Source organism: Rattus rattus, chromosome 5, assembly GCF_011064425.1.
Source record: "Rattus rattus isolate New Zealand chromosome 5, Rrattus_CSIRO_v1, whole genome shotgun sequence".
Taxonomy (NCBI): domain Eukaryota; kingdom Metazoa; phylum Chordata; class Mammalia; order Rodentia; family Muridae; genus Rattus; species Rattus rattus.
The window spans coordinates 134,729,036-134,745,173 of NC_046158.1; the positions used below are offsets into that span (position 1 = coordinate 134,729,036).

The 16,138-nt window shown below is 46.1% G+C and overlaps 2 protein-coding genes across 10 annotated transcripts in view; one reads left to right on the forward strand and one right to left on the reverse strand.

Moving 5' to 3' along the window:
• Positions 1-213: 213 nt before the first annotated feature.
• Tp53inp2 (tumor protein p53 inducible nuclear protein 2) lies at positions 214-8,088 on the forward strand. 5 transcript variants are annotated; one of them, XM_032904525.1, is made up of 4 exons: positions 214-410; positions 3,442-3,616; positions 4,042-4,330; positions 4,741-8,088. In XM_032904525.1, the coding sequence occupies exons 2-4, from the start codon at positions 3,493-3,495 to the stop codon at positions 4,991-4,993; spliced, it is 666 nt and encodes a 221-aa protein (XP_032760416.1). In that variant the 5' UTR covers positions 214-410; positions 3,442-3,492; the 3' UTR covers positions 4,994-8,088. The 5 variants fall into 5 exon arrangements, with proteins under 5 accessions (XP_032760416.1, XP_032760420.1, XP_032760419.1 ...); XM_032904529.1 differs by having other exon boundaries at positions 299-410; positions 4,162-4,330; XM_032904528.1 differs by lacking the exon at positions 214-410 and adding an exon at positions 517-751.
• Positions 8,089-8,881: 793 nt separating this feature from the next.
• The window catches only part of Ncoa6 (nuclear receptor coactivator 6), a 71,779-nt gene continuing 64,522 nt past the window's right edge, over positions 8,882-16,138 (reverse strand). For 4 of the 5 annotated variants that reach the window (XM_032904521.1, XM_032904524.1, XM_032904523.1 and 1 more), the window contains 2 exons: positions 13,321-13,469; positions 8,882-9,442 (listed from right to left, as the gene is read on the reverse strand). In XM_032904521.1, coding sequence (XP_032760412.1) covers positions 9,399-9,442; positions 13,321-13,469 — 193 coding nt within the window. In that variant the 3' untranslated portion in view covers positions 8,882-9,398. The remainder of the gene's footprint in view (positions 9,443-13,320; positions 13,470-16,138) is intronic. The other variant, XM_032904522.1, reaches the window with a different exon arrangement.

The window sequence follows — 16,138 nt, forward strand, 5'->3', positions numbered from 1 at the left end:
TGGGGGGTCGCTTTCAATGTGAGGTCTGTGGGTGACTGGGGGCAGGGAATTCGGGCCGTCACCTCCACTCAGACAGAGGCTGGGAGCGCAGCTCCCGGGATGCAGCCACCCGCTGGCAAGCGGAGGAGGGGCGGGGAAAGAGCATTCCACGCCTGCGATTGGCCGCCGCTCCGACGGCCGCTGACGCGAGCGGGCGGGCCCCTTTGTGACGTCACAATCAGCTGTTGAAGCGTTCGGATTTGTGCCCTGAGCCCCGGCTGCAGCGGCCGCAGCAGCTCCGGGCGTCCGTTCGCGAGCCCCGCCGTCTCTCGGCCTGTCCCCGGTATGCGGCTCCGGTTGTGAGCACCGGCGACCCGGGGACGCCCGGCCGCACAACTACCTCAGCGCAGCGGTTGCTGCAGCGGCCCCAGGTGAGTCCCGACCTCGGGGTTGGGGGCTCCGGGCACCCCCAGGACACGCCCTGCGCCCCCCTCTCCCGTTCTTTGTCTGTCTCCGCCGGCGGCAGCCGGAGCTGCGTTCTTGGCTCCCTATTGGTTGCCCTAAGCCGGTAGGCCATGACGTCGCGTTATTTGCATATGACATTGAGACGTCACCAAGGCCAGCCCCGCCTTCCAGGCTTGCTTGGGTGCTTGTCCTCTGGTGACCCGGTGGGCGCTATGTTGTGCCCGGCCGGTCGAGGGTTGAGAGACGCTGAAAGGCAAGCGAGATCCGAGGGCACTCGGCGGTTCCCCGAGCTAATCTAGGGACTGAGGTCAGGCCTCTCATCTGCTTTTTTCTTGCGACCTGAAGAAGGGTCAGATGGCAAAACTCAATTTAAGTCGAGAGGGTGGAAGGTAGATGAAGGAAGCTTCAGACTCCATGTCCTGGAGACAGCACCAGATGGTAGCGGATCCCCTCAGTCTTCAGGCTCCGCCCCCTAACATAATAACATCCTTCTAATCCCTGGCATGTGTGCAGAGACTTAGTTGATGTCATTTTCAGCTTACAAATATTGAGGGTCTTAAAGCCCACCTCACAGAGGGGGAAACTGACTCAGAGAGACGTGGTTTATTAGAGATCTCAGCCAATTACAATCACACCCAATAAGCGACAGATCCCTTAGCTGAAGTACAAGGTACAAGCTATATATCCATCTACTGAGGACCCTATCTTGGGTTCAGCACCAACCCAATTTGATGGGGTGTTTCAGTCTTCTTCCTGATCGTGGTCATTTTCCCAGGGGGTCTCTGAAAATTGGGTCCCTTACAAGGCCCCGACTTCCTCTACCTTCTTTCTACCTCAGAACCCAGTTAATTGCTGTCTCCCAGCTGTTTTGACCACAGAAAGGTGAGTCACTAGTTGCCTGCCTCCAGGTGTCTCCAGGGCAGATGTTGAGAGCGAGTTGGGAGTTCCCTCTATTGGCTTCCCATCAGATCCCAAGCCGGCAGCTGGGAGAGCCTGGCACTAGTGATTGCAGTGCTTAGGCTGTTTCCCGAGTCTGCTTCCAGGGTGACAGAAGGATGTTTCTTACTTTCCAAGTAAGTAGATCTGGAGTCCTTCCCAGGTTGGGGGTCGCTCAAGAATGGCCTGGGCTAGGATTGGCTTTGGCCTCAAGTGCTATTCTGGGCACAGCTGCTGTAGGATTAAGGGAATGGTTCTTCCTGGAGCAGAGCCAGGAATCTGAGAGCCAGGAAGCCAGTAGGCTAGGAAAGAAAACCCAGGAGGCTCTCCTAGTGGTCAGAGGAGGAGGGGGCAGTTGTAGCTGGCTGACTGCTACCATCTCTCCTGGCTGTCACTAACTTTTGTATGATCTCCACCAGGCAGCTTCTCACTCAACATATCAACAGTTGAAAAGGCTCCTGTCAGGGTCTGGCATGCAGTGTGAACCCTGGGAAATGAGTGCTAAAGTTTGATGCCAGGATTTCTACGTTGTTCAGTGGATAGGCACAAGGGTGCTGGCTGGACCAGGGCATGTGTCTGCTCTCCCTGTTTGCATCATTCTTGGATATTATCTGTTGAGGTTTTTCTGATTATATGCATTCTGCATTGTCACACCACCATTAAGCTATAGCTTTATTGGGTAGATGAATGTTCCTAGAACAGGAAATTTCTTGTCTTAGTCCAGGGAAGGATTGGGTCTGGGTCCAACACTTGAGTTTATCCTCAAGGGCTCCTCGCATCTGACAGCTTCCTTCTTCCACTCTCTCTCTCTCGCATGTTGTCTCACTGGCCAATATTCTGTCTCTTGGCCAGGGATGCCGACTTTGAACAAGAATCTAGGGAAAGGGGGTGGGGTTAGAGTTGTGGGGAGGACCTGTGGGCATAGGTCCCCCTCATCTGAGGGTTGCGTAATCTCATTGGGAGATTGTAGCAAGAACTGTGAGGTTTCTGTTAGGGAGCACCTTTCAAACCCCACTAATTATTCTTGGTCTGTGAAAGGCTGCTGCTTAGAAAACCTTGTTGAAGTCCAAGATGTTTTTTTTTTTCCTAGAAAAGTTACACGTAGCCACAGGCCTATTTACCAAGTTAAAAAAGCCTAATCTAGACAGTAGTGGACTGTAGTGAGTATGGGTGTCACTAACTACATAGATTCAAATACTACCTGTGCACTTTACTAGCTGCGAGACTAGGTAGTGAACTTAACCTCTCTAGGCCTTGTTTTATTTTTCTCTTTACCAGGAAAAAATATTCTCTCTCCCTCCCGCTCCTTTTCAGTCCCTTTGACGGATCCATGTAGCCAGAGGCTGTTTAGTGTTTTAGGTAGGGTCCCATGTAGTTCAGACTGGCCTTAAAGTCACTATGTAGCCTAACCAGGACTTGGACTCCTGATCCCCCTGCCTCCACCTTCTAAGGGCTAGGATGACAGACGTGGGGTCATCATGTCTTTGAACTCTTGTCCTCTTGCCTCTACCTCCCAAGTACTGAGATTCCAGGCTTGTCCCTTCATCCACTGTGAGGACAAATAGACGAAGTTAGTGTAGTGTATGTTACTGACACAGGATGTTAGTAAGGATGATGATGATAGTAAGGATATGTTTTTCCCTTAGTGGAAAATTCCTGTTTACTCTTCAAAGCCCAGGTTGGCTGTGTCTTCCTCTAGAGACCTACCCTGGCAAAGCCTGGTCATTTATATCACTTCTTCCATATCCCCAAAGCACCCTGCCATAACACCAAGTTTATTAGCTTATTGAATGTTTACTGTGTGCTCAAGGCACTGCTCTAAACATGTCATTAAGTGTTTGGCTCATTTAACTCTTATTAGGGTATTACTGTTGTCATTTGACAGATGAGAAGGAAAGACCCAATACTTTCCTAAATGCAAACAGGAACACCTACTGGGTGCAGAAAGCACACACCATAAGCTTCTCTATTGTCACTGCTAGGGGCTGTAGCCCTGTCTTCAGCTACCAAGTGAAGGGCTGACTTAAGTTTGTGGTCCTAACGTCTTTCTATGCTTCCTAGGTCTTTGAACTGCCATAGGGCGCCCCCTTGAGGTTGCTTCACCCGCTGACCATGTTCCAGCGCTTCACCAGCCTTTTCTTTAGCACCCCCGCACCTCCTGAAGACTCCAACTGTCCGGGGGCCTTTGTCTCTGAGGAGGATGAAGTGGACGGCTGGCTCATCATTGACCTACAGGGTGAGGCTTGAGTCAGGAGCCAGCATTCTGATTTCCTAGTCCATGAAACATAATGAGGACAGGAGGCTTTGCAATATGGAAGGGGAAGGGGACTATTTGGAAGCTGGACTCCCCCTAGGCCTGCTGGGCAAAGTAAAGTTGAAGCACTGAGCCCAGAGGTGAGGTAACGTAGACCCTTCTCTTGAAAGCCCTGTCTCCTGGCATTTGTTGGGTCATACACACCTGGGATCCCTAGGGCAGCGGGCTAAGGATCCTGGCCCTTCAGGTGCTCTCTGGGCACGATGGATAGAGCTGCAGGTCTGACTAACCATGCCCTTTCTCTCCCCATCCCCTGTGTCCGGTGTGTGTGTGTGTGTGTGTGTCCATCCCACGCTCCCCCGCTGCTCCTTCCCCTCCGCATGGCTTCCCATTCCCAAACCCTATAGACAGCTATACAGCTCCACCCGACCCCAGGGCCTCTCCTGCTCCTGCAGGCCGCCCCCCACCCGCGCCCTCCTTGATGGACGAGAGCTGGTTTGTTACCCCTCCCGCCTGTTTTACTGCAGAGGGGCCCGGCCTTGGGCCTGCCCGCCTCCAGAGCAATCCCCTGGAGGACCTCCTCATTGAGCATCCCAGCATGTCCGTTTATGTCACCGGCAGCACCATAGTGCTGGAGTCTGGGCCACCTTCCCCTCACCCTGAAGCTGCCTTGCCTGATCAGGACCTCAGCGATGGGTGAGTGGGTTGAGGATGGAGACTGGAGGCTAGGAATCTAGGAGACTAGCAGGGGCGTGTCCTTGGGATGAAGGGCGTGTCAGGTGGGTTGCTGCCAAGGCTCACAGATGAAATGAGGCGTGGTCTTGTGGCTAAAGGTGGGGATTGGGAGAGTCCTGGCTCAGAGGATTGGGAGGGACCAGCCTGAATTGCCAACCGAATCAGAGTAGGGCTTGTGTTGATTGGGGCTCAGAGCCTTTTCCCTATTCTAATTGCCTACTCCAGGTACTTAATCAAGCCTCTAACCATGATTAAGGGAAGAGTTTGTACCCCTCAGTTAGGACATCATGTGACCTGACCCGCAGAGACTGTGTGGGATGGCCAATCCCTACCTCTTCCCCCTCTGACAGAGTTGTACTCTGTCCCCGCAGAGAGCTGGCGCCTGCCCGCCGGGAGCCTAGGGCCCTGCACCATGCAGCTGCCCCTATGCCCGCTCGAGCTGTGCTGCTGGAGAAGGCTGGCCAGGTGCGGAGGCTGCAGAGAGCCCGACAGCGCGCCGAGCGCCACACACTGAGTGCTAAAGTGTTGCAACGGCAGAATCGCGCCCGGGAGAGCCGTTCGCGCCGGCCCAAGCACCAGGGCAGCTTCATTTACCAGCCGTGCCAGCGCCAGTTCAACTACTGAGCGCCCCCGCTGCACCCGCGAATCCCTTGCCGTCTCTTGGTCCCTTCTGCCTCCTCTGTAGCAGCCAGTGTGCTGCTCAAGGGGTATTCAGGGTCCGCCCGCCTCCATCCGGATATCACAACCTCCCTCCTTCCTAAGTTTTGAGGTGGGATGATGGCCCTCTACTTCCCTGTTTCTGATCTAACTCACCTATTAACCTCTCTCATCCTCGTCCTCCCTCCCTCCCCAAGTGTCTGACTCACACTCCCCACGCCTCGTCTCCCATGCTTCCTTTTCAGACCCCTATTTCTGTCTCTCGCTCCTTCACTTTTTCCCTCTTAGCCCACCCGATTTTTAAGAGCCTCTCACACCCTGACCTGGCGCATTCTCCACTTTCAGCTCCTACTTTCCAAGACTTACTCTTCTCTGTTTGGGATCGCTCCCACTCCTGTTCCTTTTTTTCATTCCTGGCAATTCCCTCCCAATCCTGCAGGTACAGCCTGCCAGGCCTGGGCCATTGTCCTTACCCTGCAGTCAGGGATCAGGCACGGTTTTGATTTCAGCTTTCCCCTTTTCTCTGCCCTGGGGGCTGGGCTCCTTCTTGCTGCTTAGGCCTAGAAAGTTTAAGTATGTGGAAGAGGACGGTGAGTTGTAAGTTGGATAAGGTGAAGGGAATGGAGGGAAAAAGGCAGCCTATTGGGAGACTCAGGCAGGGGCAGATGGGTTGAGAAGCAGAAGGGAGCAGGGCATCTTGAGAGCTGGCATTGTGCTTGGTCAGAGGAGCTAAGCCCTGGTCTTAGGCCTGAGCCTGGAGTCTGCCCCCATTTCCTTTTCCTATAATCCTGCCTCCTGAAGTCTGTCCCTCTTCAGGAGTAACCCCTACCCATCCCCACCCCTGTGAGTCTGGAGTCCGAAGGGCTTGTACCTTGTCACCTTACCTTGACATGCCACCCCAGGAGTAGAAGCTGGGTAAGGCCCCAATATCCTGGCCATCTCTGTTCATATGCCCAAGGTGCTAGAATTAGCTTAGGAGAGATGCAGGCCAGAGGGTTTGCAGGCAGGGAGAAGGACACCTTACCCCAAGGCAAGAATGCAGAGGCGTGATGCTAAGGAGGAATTAATGATGCTAAGGAGGGATTATGGGGTAAAGCCATCCCCAGACTGACAGCCCTGCCTTCATCTTGCCTCTGGCCTTATATTTCATACTTTGTTCAATATGGCTGGGGAATAAACACTCCTGGGTAGAGGAGGTCAGGAGTCTCAGTGTCCAGATTCCCAAATTTTTCTTAGAGATTCAGGGCCTTCAAGAGTCTTCTTAATGTTCTCCCACAGGGCTCTTTCTTTGAGTGCCCTATGATCCCTCTTCCCTTTCTAGTTAAATATCAGGAGTAAGGAATTTCTTGGGTAGGGCACAGGGATGGGGTAGCCAGCTTCTCCCTTCTTGTGGTGGGGCTCAGACACCAGCAACAGCCTCTTGGGATGCCCCAAGTTGTTTCCAGTTCTTTCTAGCTGTCCTTTTTTAAGTGTGTGCTCTTCCTTCCTTAAAACCCCTAGATTTCCTGTTACATACTAACACAGGTCTTCCCTTTCATCCAACCCCAGGTTTCAGGCCTCAGAGCCATGCTGGGGTTGGAGAAAACTGCATTCCTATGAGGGTAAAAAGTAGCTGCCCTCTCTGATCCTTTCTTGCTAGGCTTCATGCGGGATGGGAGAGGGTATCCCCAGGATGGGGACAGAGGAAGCCTGGCTAGGGTCTTCTAGCCCAATAAGCCAAACAGGAACTATAAGCAGATCAAAATCCTACACTAGCTTATTAGGGCCCTGTTAGTTGAAAACCTTGTTGCTGTCCCAAGTTCTTCAGTTACAACCGAGTACACTTACTCTTCCAACTGTCCTAAGGGTCACTACCCAGCCAGCTTTGGATCTTCAGCACTTTTAAAAGCTGAAACTCCCTCTTGCCCTTCTTGTCTATTCCTCACTGCCAGTTGGGGCCTAGGCTCAGTCCTGGGCAAATGCCCATGATCCTGCTGCTGTGGGAAGTTTGATAGGGCATTTGGCTCAAATTTCAAAAGGCCTCGCTCCTGACCTGATTTCTCGAAGCTCCAGTAGTTCTAGACCCCTCCAATCTCTCATCTGACTGGTTGCAAGGCTTATTTTTCTTTTGTACTTTCCTATAGATCTGTAGCATTTGAGTGTGGCGATATTTTTGTTGTGTGTAGATTTCTAAGAACCAACACTACTCAGTCTCCTGCTAGTCTGACTCCTGAAGCATCAGACCTCGTCATACGGTATTGACTGTGTATGTGCCTTTCACCTTGAGCATGCTTCAGGATTTTTTTTCTTAAACCACAGAACTTGAATACACAAGGGAACCAGAATTCACAAAGTCCTATGCAACCCTAGACAGGAGGAGGTTAGAGAGTCTGTCTTGATTGGTGATTTCAGAGACCCTAGAGAAATTTGTACCAGTTTGTATTAATGTCAGTACTACCAGCACTTTGCCAAAACTAAGGATGTCAGAGGGACCTGTTTCTAGAGTGAGTCCCAATTACATCAAAGGGCAACTTGCAGCTTTCTCCAGTAAGTCTGAGTGGTTCTCTTGCGCTGGTGTCACTTTCTAACCTTTGCCAGTCTAGCCCAGCAGGGCCCTGTGTGTGTGAGTGCAGTTTGGTGCTGTTTTGGAGTATGCCTGCTCCCCAGCCTGGAACCCTCTCAGCAACTTGCTGGGACCTATAATGTCTTAGGTGCAACAAGGACCCTACCAGAGCTCCTGGGTGGCTTTCAAGATCCACGTAGCTTTGTGTGAGGGGACTGAATGCAGACAAACCACAGCCTGCTTCAAATATCTTCTTTCCCTACCACCTAGTTCCAAATGGAACCAACAAGTTGAGTGCATCTCTGTTGGGTGTTTTGTGTTGAGACTGGCTGAAGTGAAAACTCTTTGACTGACCATGTTGTGATGTGTCGACAGACTCAAGGACACAACCACCTCGACCTGGTCATGTGGCATGCCTGTGTATGTGTGTAACAGGATTCTGAATGTTAGGTTGTAATGCTATTCCTGTATGGGAGAAAAAATAATATAAACAAATAAAAATCTATTTAAAGCACATTAAGCTTTCTGCCTCGCCTGAGCTAAAGTCTGAGAAACACTACAGTTTTAAGTACAGTCAGGGTGGAGGGCATTATCAGTAGGCTAGGCTTTGCTCTCATTTGTCATGCAAGAAAGGAAGAGAACAAAGAGTTTGCTAGAAGAGGACAGTATATGGTCTGACTCATAAAATATTTCTAGGAGATCCTTGTAAGACACATAGATGAAGACACCAGGGTACAGAAATGAGAATGAGCACAGCAGACACTAGTCTACTCTTTTGGTCCCAAGCACTGGGTTATGCCAAGGTCAAAGAGCTATCTAGTCAACTGTGTGGAACTGTGCTAAGGCAATCTTGCTCAGCAGTGCATCTCCCAAACGGAGCAGCACAGGCATCAGGTGGGGGAAGTTGCTGACAGCCTCTTATCTCTTAAAAACCCTGGGTGCCTTTGTTGGAAGGCTGGTTCTACTTTCTGAGACAAGCAAGCTCTCTATGTAGCTGTGGATGACCTTGAACTGGTAATTCTTATGCCTCTACATCCCAAGCACTATGGTTACAAGTGTATACCACCATACTTGGTGATTATTTTCAGACAAATGACATTATTAGTGCACACACCCCACTCCAGTATGTTGCTAAACAGAAATGGTTTGTTCAAAGCCAAGAATGAGTTGAATGAGCAAGTAGGTGCATTTTCCTCAGCTTGCTGGGTGGGCATTTCAGGTGGGATGTGTCTGAGTTACAGCGAAAGCTCTGTTTACTCATCTGTGACCCACAAGAGAAGCTTGATCATCCTTTCCAATAACATACTTTTAAGTTCTATGACAAAGACATTTATTTAACACGTTCAGTATTTCACATTGTACAAACCCTTAGATTCTCTTTATTCACTGGTCCATTTCTACAACAAATACATCCAAAACACTATATAATAAAATTATTTACATTTCCAAATGACAAGATTGCTTTTTGCCCCACTACTGCTATTCACACACAGTACTTCCACAGCACAATACATCATTACAAGATCTACAAATGTTCACCCTGTACTCTAGGCTGCTTAAGAAATGTGAAACTAATAACATTTACAATGGCATTAGCTCCTTTCAATACATGGCAACATTTTAGAAGCCTTGAACTTCATTTTGCAACACCAAAAGGGCTGCTCCCCATTACACTTTATGAGACAGGTTTCAGGGACTAGGAAAAGGACCGCGTCATTACGTTATTAAAATGACTAACTGTACAGAAATAGATTTAAAAAGTCACAGCTGAAAATTGCTCTTTGTAAAATTCACAAACATTTACAAGTATCAAGTCATCTTCCAGCTTGCTTACTTGGATTTTCTTCGCTTGGATTGCACTGCACCAGTTATATCTGTCGGAGAAATGGAAGGACACATTCAATGAAGGTAGCAGTGCCCCGTAGGCATGCACAATGACTAGAATTGACATAGTAAAGCCCTATTTGAAAACAGTCACAGGCTTTGCCTGTGGTGAGAAAGAATAACCCCTGTCTGTAGATTAGAACCTGTCAAGTGGGGAAATGTGATAAAGACCATAGAGATAGATGGCTCAGTGGTAGGAAAAACACTTGAGAACCAACTGGCTGGCATGCACACACACATGCACAAAATATGACAAGATGAAATGCACCTGGCCAGAAAAATTAATACTTGGGGTAGAAAAGAACCTTTATTATGATTATGAGTGTGCACCTGAGCATTCAGCAGGATATCTACCTAGCATGCATGAGGCCCTGAGCTCCATCTTTAGTCTCACAACCCCCAAACATCATGCATACACACATGGAGTGTTCAAAACAGGAAAAACCTTCCCTGATCCTAAGGGCTGCATAGGTGGGAACAACCTATACACAACAACAGTGACATAATAGGGAAAGACTGCTTTAATTCCTTTAATTTCCCTTGTACATATCTATGTCTCAAGTTACTCATCTCAGATTTAAATGTTTATTCAAAACTTTTTCAGTCATCTATGTCAGAGAACAGTAGTGCCCTCAAGTTCTGCAAATGTAAACATTTCTTTAATATTTCATTAACTGTACTGACTTACTTTTCATGATGCTACATGGTAGGAATTTTAGATTTTTTTTTTTTTCCAGAGCTGGGGACCGAACCCAGGGCCTTGCGGTTGCTAGGCAAGCGCTCTACCGCTGAGCCAAATCCCCAACCCCTGGAATTTTAGATTTAATAGTACAAAAGAATATTTTATCCTGGTAGTGTGACACATGCCTTGCCATCACACCTGTTATCCAGCACTTAGAAGGTACAGGCACCACACACATGGTCTTGAGAACAGTCTTGGGGCTACATGAGATGTTATGAATAACAAAAGCAAACTTCCAAACCCAAACAATGTTTTATATGCTTTACCTCTTTGGAGGTAAAAAAAAAAGTTTCTCACATATTAATTCAAAAGATAAATCAGATTAAATTATTTGCGGATGGAATGAACTCTCTGATGCTACATTACCAGGTTCAGTGTTCTAAGAGAAACTGTCTTTCTTTTATCATAACATTTTGAAGAAGGCAGGCCACCACAAACTACAGATGAAAAGAGCAAACATGTTACTGCTGTTAACTCTGGTCTATATGATTTTCTAAGATGGACCAATGCAGATCCAGGCTGCTGTAAAAACTCCAGTATGTTTTCTTTTTTTAAAGATTTATTTCATGGATGAGTACATTGTAGCTATCTTTAGACACATCAGACGAGGGCATTTGATCTGATTACAGATGGCTGTGAGCCACCATGTGACTGCTGGGAATTGAACTCAGGACCTCTGGAAGAGCAGTCAGTGCTCTTAACCTCTAAGCCATCTCTCCAGCCCCTCAATATGTTTTCTTATTGGGTGGTCATATTGCTTGTGCCATGTGGGAGAGTATCTCCAAATATTTACAGACTAGGAAGGACGTTAATAACGGTTTTCTTTATGGCACACATAATTCCCCATAATCAACTATTTATTAATTTATACAAGATCTCTCTCTGTAGTTCAGGCTACCTGAAGTAACTACTAGTCCAGGCTGACCTCGGACTTGTGGTCCATCCTCCTACATCCACCCCTCAAGTGCTGGGATTACAGGCATGGGTCACTATCCTGTCCGTATCATCAACTCTTAACTTTTCACTGCAAGCAAACCTGTTATTTGGAGTGAAATAGGTAACTGTACAGAAATAGATTTATATATATTAAGTGGGGTTTTATCTTTATCCTTTAAACAACATTTGGGCTGAGGAGATGGCTGGGTTGGTGAAATACTGGCCGGAAAGCCTGAGAAGCTGAGTTTGGATCCTCAGCACCCACATGAAAAGCAAGGGCAAGAGCTGGGCGCACCTGTAGTCTCAGTGCTTGGGAGGAAGCACAGGCAGTTCCCTGGAGCTCGCTGGCGTCATCAGCAAGTTCCAGGTCTAATGACAGAATACTGGCTCAACAAAAACAAGGTAGAGAGTGGCTGATACCCAGCACTGACATCTGGTCTCCACATGCATGCACACTCATGTGCACAATACCTGAGAGAACTCATGCATACATATAGAAGTATCAACTAAGTCAACTTTACAAACATCTCCCTTATGTATGAAGAACCAAACAGCAGCTTGTGGTGCATATCTTTAATCTTAGCACCCAAGAAGCAAAGACAGGAGAATTTCTCTGAGTTTGAGGCCAGTTTGGTCTAAGTACTGAGTTCCAGAACAGCCAGTGACACACAGAAAGACCCTGTCTAAAAAAAAAAAAAAGAAAAGAAAAAAAAAGAAAATCAAATGGTGGATCCGAGACACAGACAGATAAGGCTAAGAACTGAGGGTGAGCACTGTCAGGTTTGACCCCCTTTTGTTCCAAGTCACTTCAAGGGACCCAGTGAATTTTAATACTGCCTTTGATAAAAAAAATAATAAATCAATGTATGAGGCCCCCAGTAAAGGTGGTGATATATTTTTATGAAAAATGTCTTTTAGCTCCCAAAAGACTAAACTTTTGGCAGCAAAATCAATAATACCCCTTAAGGTCAGTTAAGACAATTTACTTGCTATTCTCCTGTGAACTCAGCATATTTAAATTTAACCTGTCCTTCAGAAAACAATGTAACCAACCCTACCATGCCTTGAATCTCCCATGCAGCTTTTACAACCTAAGATAAATGCAAAGTTTTCATCTTAAGTTACATAATTTTGTATGTCCTTGGCCCAGAATATATGTGTATGTGCATGGTATGGCAATCATTTGCTGAAAACAGCCAACAGGTTGAAAGATAACTTAAAACAAGTTATGTACCATAAATGCTGCAAACAGCATGTGGCTACAGATTGATCATTCCTGTCTGCTGTGTTGAGGGCTATGTAGGGTCACATGCAGACAGTAAAATGCCTCCTTCCATTCTAAAACTCTGTGAAAGATTTCTGTAAAGAAATCCTTGTTTCTTTCCCATGCCATATTCTCATGCTGTTTAATAAATACAGAACAAAGTCCTTTGTTACGGGGAAGGACAATTAGTGGGGCACAGGGTCAGAGTCACACAACAGACTGCAGACATGGCAAAGACTAGACAGAAGACCCAGGGAGAGAGGTAACGGTGGCTTTGCTTTCCCTCTTCCACATCATTAACACAGCTCAGTGCGGAGGGTATCTTTAATGCATTAACCAGTGCAAGTGAACAAGTGACTAAGTCTAAAAATTAAAACAAAAACAAAAACAACCAAAAAACCAAGAACGACTTTTGAAGACTGGTGGGAATGGTTAACAGTGTACCTTTATGCTATCATGAGATATAAATGTTTGTTTTTGGAACAAGGTCTCTGGATGTAGTCCAGACTGACCTAGAACTTGGCCCAGAACTGAGTCAGGCTTTGAATATATGATCTTTCTGCCTCAGCCTCCTAAGTGTTGGGATTACAAGCATGTACATTAAAAATGCATGTCTAAAATTTTGTTTTTCTTTCCCGGTGTTGTGACATAGGCCTTTAATCCTAGCACTGGGGGTAGAAGCAGGTGGATCTCTGTAAGTTCAAAGCCTTACTTAGGTGCAAATATTTATTTAAAATGAGATTACCCTAGTATTCTAAGTTCTTTATTCTCCCAGCAGTGTTACTGCTGTGCACACACACACAAACCATATGTTAACCAAGGACAGCTAGGAGGGAAGCAAATGGACGGACGGGAGCTGCTGTGATGAGGATCCTTGCACATCTTAATCTCCCCACGCCCACAAGCATCCGGGCCCCACTGCTGACCTTTAGTAGAGCTGGAGGCTGAAGCAGGTCGAGAAGATCTTTTTCGATGTCCATTTTCCACATTCTCAGAAGCCATAGTTGGCTCCTCAGTTCGAGAGTTTCTTCGGCTGGGGGTTTTGGACTTCTCAACTGTCTCTTTTGGCTCACTGCTAACAGACAGAAGTACCACATTTCCAAGAAAGTTAAGGGCATTACGACACACAAAAAGGGACTCTTTAAAGTTTCATTCAGAAAGTAGATTACTAGCAGCTACCCAGGGCCAGGGATACAGCTCAGTCTAGCTGGTATGTACAAGGCCTGAGTTTGATTCCCAGCATTGAAAACAAAAACAAAAAACAAAACAAGCCACAGTCAATCTAGATAGAAACAGAAAAATGCTACTGAGAATTTAAAAGTGAGTCTAGCTTGTTACAGTAGAAAAATAAAATAAGAAAGCACAATGCTGGTGGACTGTGGGAAGGCAGGTAAGAGGCATAAAGGACTGCAGCAGGTCCTCTGAAGACCCTCACTGCTTCCCTAAGGTGGTAATACACCCCTTCACACATCACTTGGTGAAAGTCTAGCTGCATAGTATATTTAATAGATGTCCACAAGTTTCTGCTAGCCCAAAATAATACCTAAAATCTGTATGTAGTGGTGCATACCTTTAATTCCAACATTTTAAGGGCAGAGGCAGGCTGATGCCTCTGAGATTGAGGCCAGTCTGGTCTACATAGTGAGTTATAGTCCATCATAGGTTACAAAGAGAGACCCTGTCTCAAAAGAAATTATTTGAGGGTGGCTAGGAAAATTTGAGCAGATATTGGAATTAGATAAAAATATAGTAATAAGTAATAGGACTATATTCACAATCGACTGCAGATAAACTGAATGCCCTAACTCCAACCCTGGAATTTTAGTAGAAAAAGATATTTATTTAATTTATTGACAGAGTTCTTGCATGTAGCCTAGGCTGCCCTGGAACTCACAGAGATTTACTTGCCTCTGTCACCAGAATGCTGAGATTAGAGACATATGCCGCCACTACCACCATCCAGCCAGTAGTTAAAGGTTTAAAATTGGTAATACTATTGTTACTAAAGACACAGGGACAAGTTTATGACAGACATAAAAATCATCATCATCATAATAATAATAAAAGATACTTAGTTATGGCATATCTAAGTGCAGTCTTAAAATTATTTTTGTGGAAGATTATGCCACTATCCATGATAAACGAGTGCACGTGTATTTCAAGTAGCCAAACCAGTAGAGAAGTTGGTCAGGTGCCCACATGTGGAATAGCGCGTCTCTGTATATGCTGTAAAGAAGACTACAGGAGGAGTCACGCTGCAACTCTCTGATGTTCCTTTTCTCCCCCCCCTCCCACTTTTTTTTTGAGATAAGGTCTCATGTAGTCTGGCTTCATATTTACTATATAGCTAAGGATAACCTTGAACTTTTAGTTCTCTAGCCTGTACCTCCCAAGTGCTAGGATTATAGGCATGTGCTACAATTACTAGGCTTAATCCTGATATGAATCTGAAAATTTCTTTAATAAACTTTTTACTATATCCATGGTTCAGAATGCTTATTAAGATAATTTTTAAAAATCACATTAAATTTACTTGCAAGGCACAGAGTGGAAATGTTATACAATAAAACAAGATAAAGCCCATTTCTTCTGGGAAGTTTTCCTTGCCTCTCGCACCCTGTAGACTTCTCTTCTCCTCTTGGGTTCACAGTCTAAATATATGACCTTCTAAAGCATCCACTGGGCGCTCTATTTTATATGGGGGTTTTAAAGATTTACTTATTTTATGTGTGTGGGTGTTTTGCCTGTATGTATGTCTGTGCACATATGCATGCAGTGCCCTTAGAGGCCGGAAAAGGATGTTTGATCCTCTAGAACTGGAGTTACAGAGAGTTGAATCACTGTGTGGGTGCTGGGAGTCCCTGGGTCCTCTGGAAGAAAGGTCAGTGCCCTTGACTACTGAACTGTTTCTGCTCTCAGCTCCAGATGGTCCATTTTAATGTCCTGTGCCTTTCATGAGCCTGTGAGCTCCTTAAAAGTACAAATCAGAGCTTGATTATCAGCTCACTCTTGCTGGGAGAACTTTTGCCAGTAGCACTGTAGTTGGGAACTGGGCCATACCTGTTCATTTATTACTTATCTACCTCATATCAAACCACAAACCAAGAAAAGCAGAGAAGCCAGATGAGCTAGGGTGGAATTACAAGTAAAGAGGTTTACATCACTTTTTAGAGATTCTAAGGATAGCTTTCTGTTTGAACTTAGAAAATAGTTAACTTTTCTGATAGCGGACCCTTTTCCTTATGACTCAATCAATCAATCAATCAATCAATCAATCAACAAACAAAACAAGTCACAGTAATACAACAACTCTCATGTGTTTGGGTGGTCAGTGTTCAGGCAGCTCTGTGAACAGATACCTATGGGGTAAATACCATCTTGATAGAGAATTAGATAATATGGGTCAAGTTGGAGAACCTGTGCATTTATCAGCTACAATGCTTAACTCCTTGCTCTCTAGAGTGTAGAGTCTTATCAAACAAACAAATAAACAAAACCCTCAACTTGTCTACTGTAATACATAGGTCAAATGTGAGAGAATTCTGGGGTCAGAAAGAGATGGGTTGAAAACTCAATTTCACCATTTGCTCTATCTGTGAATCTGGGCAATTTAGTTAAAGCTCTCTGACATTTAGATTTCTCATCTATATAATATGTTTTATGATTATAATGGAAAATGTGAAAATAAAGTAATACATCTAGAGAGCTTATAGCCCAGGGTACAGCAAGGAATAGTATTAGCTG